The 6,737-nt window shown below is 48.6% G+C and overlaps 1 protein-coding gene across 1 annotated transcript in view; it reads right to left on the bottom strand.

The window, feature by feature from the left end:
* The window catches only part of Cmtm6 (CKLF like MARVEL transmembrane domain containing 6), a 17,126-nt gene continuing 10,389 nt past the window's right edge, over nucleotides 1-6,737 (bottom strand). Inside the window, exon 4 of the mRNA XM_021206527.2 lies at nucleotides 1-2,882. Coding sequence (XP_021062186.1) covers nucleotides 2,745-2,882 — 138 coding nt within the window. The 3' untranslated portion in view covers nucleotides 1-2,744. The remainder of the gene's footprint in view (nucleotides 2,883-6,737) is intronic.

Raw genomic sequence — 6,737 nt, 5'->3', positions numbered from 1 at the left:
TCGGAATTAAGAGGATTTATTTTAAAAGATTATAAAAGTTGATATTAAGAGTGATAAAAAAAGACCCACAGGCTTCAAATCAACAAATACAAAAGTGATCGTATATAAGCAATGTAGAAATACACTTCTCAGACCCCACATAAAGCATAATTTAAGTATAGTAATTATAAAAGTCTTGTGCAATAAGTATATTTCCCTTCTTAGTCTTAAAAACCATTCTAAACAATTTGTATAAATTACAGCAACTCAAGCCTGGCACAGCTACTAAAAAGGCATTGTCCTTTCTGTGCTGACAGTCTCTGGTCCCAGCTCTTTTGGAGGGTGTGTGGTGCCACAGTCTTGAACCCCATCTCCCTCCATAGAATGCAGAAGCCAACCAGTCACAGGTTCCCCAAAAAGAGAAAGTTCTAAGAGTGGCCACAGACAAAAGTGACCAAATTATCTTCCTAACAGGAAAGCCTGAAGTAGCCGAGGCAGAGCCCTCAGCTGTGAGACAACTAACACACAGCAAGCAGCTCCACGCTGATGCTGAGCTGAGCCGCTGCTGTGCGGAGCCAGGCAGAGTGTCTGCCAATCGTGAACAAGCCAAACACAGGCAGGCAGAGAGGCACCTACCACTGAGATGCAACGTCCTCAAGGGCCTCCCAGTTAGAAACTAGTTCTCCAGGACTACTGAGGTCAGAAACCTTTAGAGGTGGGGCCTAGTGAGGTCTTAGGTCATCGAGGGTGTGCCCTTAAGAGATCTCAGGACCTCAAGCCACTGCCCTTCTTTCCTTGCTTCCAGCTCTACCACAAACTCCCCAAGAGATGCGATGCTGTCAAAAACAACAGGTCTGACCAAGGGCCAAAGCCTACAAAACTGGAAGCCAAGATTAACCTTTTCCCTAACCCTTCCTCTTTTTAAGTTGATTATCTCAGGTATTTTGTTATAGTAACAGTCAGCAGACTAATAGTTGGTTAAAGTAGCCTAGATTTGCTGTTAATTCTTAATAGGTCTAAATGATATTTACAGTGACACAGCTTTATATAAAACTCTAAAATTGTCTGCAATAAACTGGTTACTTTTGAAGTTCTCTATTCTTGTTTTCAAGAGCCTACTGTCCCCTCTCTGAAATGGCATATCCAGTAAGGCAATGTTCATGATTAGTTTCATGATCTCCAAAGCAGCTATGGTGGCATCACCAGTATGTAAACCTTGAAGCCAGCAGGTCAGGCAGTGAGGCAGGGACAGAGCAGGAGCTGTGTGCCCAGATTCATCCACTTCCAACAACTGCCACAGACTCACTCAGGAAACTGAAACCATCTGCTTCCACACACAATGGCAGACAAGACACTGGAAAGGAGGGGGGCTTTACAGTGAATCCCCGGAAACACGATCGCACCACATCGAAGAGAAAGCCCAGCCTGGGAAACCTTCGCCAGCACAGGAAGGCCTGGACGTGCTGGATCTCGCTCAAGCTCTAGGAAGAAGGCAAGAAGGGAAGAAGGGTCCCTCCGGTCGGAAGGGCGCCCAGTGGCTCTAAGACAGCCCTCCAGCAGCAAGCGATCCTTCGAGTCTCAGGAAGCCTGCAGCCTCCCCACACCACCAGCAGTACTCACTAGCAGGGCTTCTAGGGTTCATGTCTTCAAGACCCCTCCCCTGGAGAGAAAGAAACCCAAGCAGAGGCCTGTGGGGGGGGGACACGGACCTGACCCCCTGCCTCAGACTCCTGGTGAGAAGAGACACACCTCTGGATGGCCTGGAGATGACGAACAATGGGAAGAGGATGGAGAGGAAGAGAGGAATGGCCTTCACAGATGGCACACAGCACAGGGCATGGGACCATTCTGGAGAATGACAGGGCGACAGATCCCAGCCTAGGCTCTGCAGGGAAGCCTGCGGAGCTGTGTTCGCTTGAACAGAAACAACCATCTGCCCACAGTTGGGAGACCCACAGGGGGAGACCCACAGTCTCTAGTCTGACGTCACAACCCTGTTTGCACAGGTGAACACAGCACCAACCCTTCACATCTCTGCCGAGTGGCCAAGGCCTAGCTGTGTGATTACACCCACAGTGCTGGACAGTCTCTTCTCTCTTTGGTCTTTAGATAAGACTATCAGCTCCCTCACTTTCCAGTGTTACATAACAAACTTCATTTTCTTCTAAACTTTATCTCAGCAATCACAGTGCAATGTAAAAGCCTCCACAAGGCTGCTATACTGTTGCTTTCATACACATAAACAGCAGCAGCCCACACGTTTTGTGTTAGGCAATGCGTGGCTCAGAAGGAATTAAGAATAATTGCTTTAAAAGGTTAGCTCTTAAGTGTAAGGCTGAGTAAGATACAGTAAAGGATCAGAACATTAAGGAAAGAAGCCTACACCAGCGTCTTAGACACAAATTAAATCTCCAGCAACACAACAGAAGTAACCCAGTTCCTGAAAGGACGGAAAAGGCAGAGTCTGGAAGCTAAGCCCAAGGAGTGTCCTGTAGCAAAACAACAGACATGCGACTCAAAAGACAGCAGCCCTCATCTCTAAAAACAAAACAAAACAAACAAACAAACAAACAAGCAATCCTCCTCCACTTAAGACAGGTTCCGTGCGTTATTAAAAACCCTCTGAGCTTCCTGCAGGGGCTGCCTCCCAGCCCAGTGCTGCAAAGCTGCTCTCCTGTCCCTTCCCTTCTCTCCAAAAGGTACACACATGACACAGGTCACACACAGGGAGCCTCTCTTTGGGTCCACACCCCAGCTCCGTGTCTTTAAGCATTCAGTGGTTCGGTGAGGGCTTCGGCCTTTGCGTTGTTCTCGGGCTTTCTCAGCGGGTTCTCCCGAAGCTTCTCACACAGCATGACAACAAAGTCCAGTATGAACATGGAGCTTGCCAAGAAACCAAACACCTAAGAAAGAGAGGGGGAGAGATATGAGGAAGGGTGAGTGTCAACTTGTGTCCTATTCAGCCTGAGAATTCACACCCAGGAGAGATGGCCAATCAATTCCATCTTTAAAAAAAAGATTTGCTTGAGTTTTACTTATGTGTATATGTTTGTCTGTGGAAGTGAATGGCACAGGTATACGGGTTCTTTTGGAGGTCTAAAGAGACTACAGGATCCCTGGAAGTGGACAGAGCCAGCTGATGTGGGTGCTGGAACTCTGATCCTCTGGAAGAGCAGCATGGGTTCCTCTTGCTGAGCCACCCCTCCAACCCCACACTTACCACTCTTTAACAGAACTTAAAAGCTATCCTAAGAGGAAATGACAAAGGAAAGTTCCCAGAATAACAGCTGCCTCTGTGCGTCCCACAGGGCACAGATGCCAGTTCTTCTGCTGGGTGGTGTTAGGGCAAGAAGCACAGAGTTGCCGCCCAGCACCAGTGTCAGGTGTACGAGAGATCTAGCCTCCCTGCTCCTCTAGAGCCATAGCTCCTAGAAGTCTCCAGCCGCATCTCCTCTGCCTGACCAATCCAAGCCACAGACTTGCTGCAGGATGGTCATGTGTCACCTCCTCTGGAAACTTATGAAAGGAATTCCCTCCATTCCCAACTGGTTGGGATTTGGAGACTAGTCCCTGCTGGGCTTATTAAAGAACCTGTCTGGGGCTGGAGAGATGGCTCAGTAGTTAAGTGTGGGAAGCCACGTAACGCCATTACAAGATGGCGCTGGCTACCACTGGCCACCGCCTGTATTTTGGGTAAACAACCAATGTGCGCAGGTGCAAATGGGTTTCTCGCCAAGTCACAGCCCGTCCAGGGGCATGTAAATTAAGGACTGAAAGCAGAACCAATCAGACATGGCCACGCCAGTCCTAGGCCTATAAAAGCAGTGAGAGTTCTAGGGCTCGGGGTCTTTCACCACAGTAATCAAGCTCTCCCAATAAACGTGTGCAGGAGAATCCTGTTGTGTGGCATCTTCCTTGCTGGCGAGGCAGGCATCTACAGTTAAGAGGTCCTGAGTTCAATTCCCAGCAACCACACAGTGGCTCACAACCATCTGTAATGAATGATCCCATTGTAATGTTCTCTTTTGGTGTGTCTCAAGACAGCCACAGAGTATATACATGCATACACATGCGCACGCACACACACACGCACACACACACACACTAGTCTTGATCCCTTCTGAAGAGGCAGAAGCGCTCCCACACACACTCAAGCAGCTGATGCAGTAATGGATTTATCTTATCAAAGTGTTGCCCAGATTTGGCCTTCCCTCCTCCATACAAACAGCAATGGCCCTGCCCACACATCTGAAGTCAGACAGGGAACCTGCAAAGCTCTCCACAGGACCTGACAGTTCCAAACTGGAGAGGCCCCCAGCATCACGGAGAGGAGAGATGAACGGCCTTATCCGGAAGCAGTGTACAAAGGTAGATGAACTGGACTGGCTTTCTCCCTACTGTTCGTGTTCAGCACCCCGAGCTCCACATGGCTAAGTCCTCTCAAACTCATGCGTGGAATGCTCCTTGTATAGGTTGCTCTCCCTTCCCCACACAGCCCTGGGTGATGACATTCGACTCTCTCACGAACCTCACATCTCCTAAGGCACACTAACAACCCTCCACCAAAGCCTTCCTCTGATTCAGCATCTATGCCCATGCACTTGGGGAATGAAGTCTACTTAAAAGTCCCCACCACTAAGCCCCTCTGGCCTCCATGCTCAGGGACGTCCTAGCCCTTCTCACACCAACTACTGTTGAATTATTGGGTCTTAGCTCTTGAGTTCAGTCTTCCAGGTTAAAGCAGGTTCACAGGCCACAAAACCAATCCCTCCATCCTATATTAAAACCAGAGGCGGGCCGGGCGTGGTGGCGCACGCCTTTAATCCCAGCACTCGGGAGGCAGAGGCAGGTGGATTTCTGAGTTTGAGGCCAGCCTGGTCTACAGAGTGAGTTCCAGGACAGCCAGGGCTAAACAGAGAAACCCTGTCTCGAAAAAAAACAAAAACAAAAACCAAAACCCCAGAGGCTCCACGCTTGAGGATTAAGTCTCAGTCACCCACAGCTAGCTAGCCCTCTGACCTCCTAGGGACCTCAAGCTGCTTTTAAAGTAACAACCAGAGGAGCCCATTTCCTCCCACAGCCCTACCTGCCTCTGTAACCCGGGAAAGAATTCCCCCAAACACCTTTTCCTGAGCCCTGGTGACAAAGCACCATGATGGTGTCCTTGACATTCATTATAGCTGTGTGCTGACTACAAGGGAACCCTATGTACTGTCCTGGATGTAGCTGTGCTCTCTTTATCCTTGTCACGCTGGCCTGATCACAGCATGGATCCACCCTTCTTTCCTCTGTGTTTATGCCTGTCAGTGCCCACTGAAGAGACGCTCTCATATCCCTTCCCTGTGTCCACCTGAAGAGACTCATTCTAGTTCCAACACTGCTATTCGAACAGGAGGCCTCAGACTTACAGGATATATACACCCAAAACATGTCCTAATTTTGTAAACTTACAATTCAAGTCCCCACTGTAAGGTCCATTGCCACAATACTTCGAGGGGGCCCATGTCCCCCTCTGCTTTACCAGACAAGCCTTTCAGGGGGCATCAGGGTAGGACATCTAGATCCCTCACTGAACAGGCTTTACCATAACATTCAACATCTCGAGGGCTGTAAGCAAGACAGTTCTACAGTCTCCCCCAACCCACTGGACCAAATATCTGCATCTCATCTCCAGCTAGCTAGAGGGTAGCTGGTCGTCAGACTGTCAGGGATAATCAAAGCTACACCCACGTGTCTTTCAATGGCTGCCTGAAAAAGAGAAATCCACCCAGCCATTAAGAAGGTTCCTGCTCCTATTGTCCTATTATCCACAGACATCAACACACCCTACTCTATCAGAATTTCTCAACCCTAGCAGAAGCAGGATGGACACCAGGGTGACATCTCAATCCCCTACCCCACCCCACACATCATGCCCTGAAACACTGGGTCTTTTCAGACAAGGCTGGGAAGTTGGATCTTGGACCTGCTGCCCCAGTGCAGCCCTGACTTACTTATCTAAGTTCCTACAAGTCCCACATTCCTCTGTCAGAGCACCCTACCCCGAAACTCATCAGTGGAAGGCAATCCCCTGTTCCCTGTCTCTTCGGTGGATTCAAAGTCAAGTCTCCAAGTCCCTATTGTCCCAGCCTCTGCCTATACCTAATGTGTATGCAGGAGTCTGTGGGGTGTCAATAATGAGACTCTGGTCAGTAGATAGAAAATTAAATCCCACAAGATGGTATTAAATACAGATGTGGGAAACATGATGTGTAACTAGGTTAGGTAAAGACAGTGAAGCTCTTCAGATCAGAACAAACCTCCATTTTTAAACACTACTCTGCTAACTTAAATACACTCTCCAGTCACTTGTCACGCTGTGGTGACACTGGGACTTGATGCCACTACCTACTTCCTCTTCCTTAAGTCACTTCCTCATTGTGTTATTCTAACACAGGACCCAAACATTCAGAGAATTCTGTCAAGAAACAAGAGATCATGTTTCAAATTTGGCTTCCTCACTAGCAAAGCCCTTGAGGAAGTGAAGGCCAAAACAGGAAGAAAGCAACACCAAGTCTCTCCACCTCAGCCCAGCTCCTCCATGACTTTGTGCATGTATGTGTGTATGTCTGTGTGTGTGTGTGTGTGTGTGTATGTGTGTGTCTGTGTGTGTGTCTGTGTGTGTGTGTATGTGTCTGTGTATGTGTCTGTATGTGTGTATGTCTGTGTGTGTGTGTCTGTGTGTGTGTGCGTGTATGTGTGTATGTCTGTGTGTGTGT

Source organism: Mus pahari, chromosome 10 (genome assembly GCF_900095145.1).
Source record: "Mus pahari chromosome 10, PAHARI_EIJ_v1.1, whole genome shotgun sequence".
Lineage (NCBI taxonomy): Eukaryota > Metazoa > Chordata > Mammalia > Rodentia > Muridae > Mus > Mus pahari.
The sequence above is the reverse complement of the archived record's forward strand: the minus strand, read 5'-3'. Positions and strand labels throughout refer to the sequence as shown.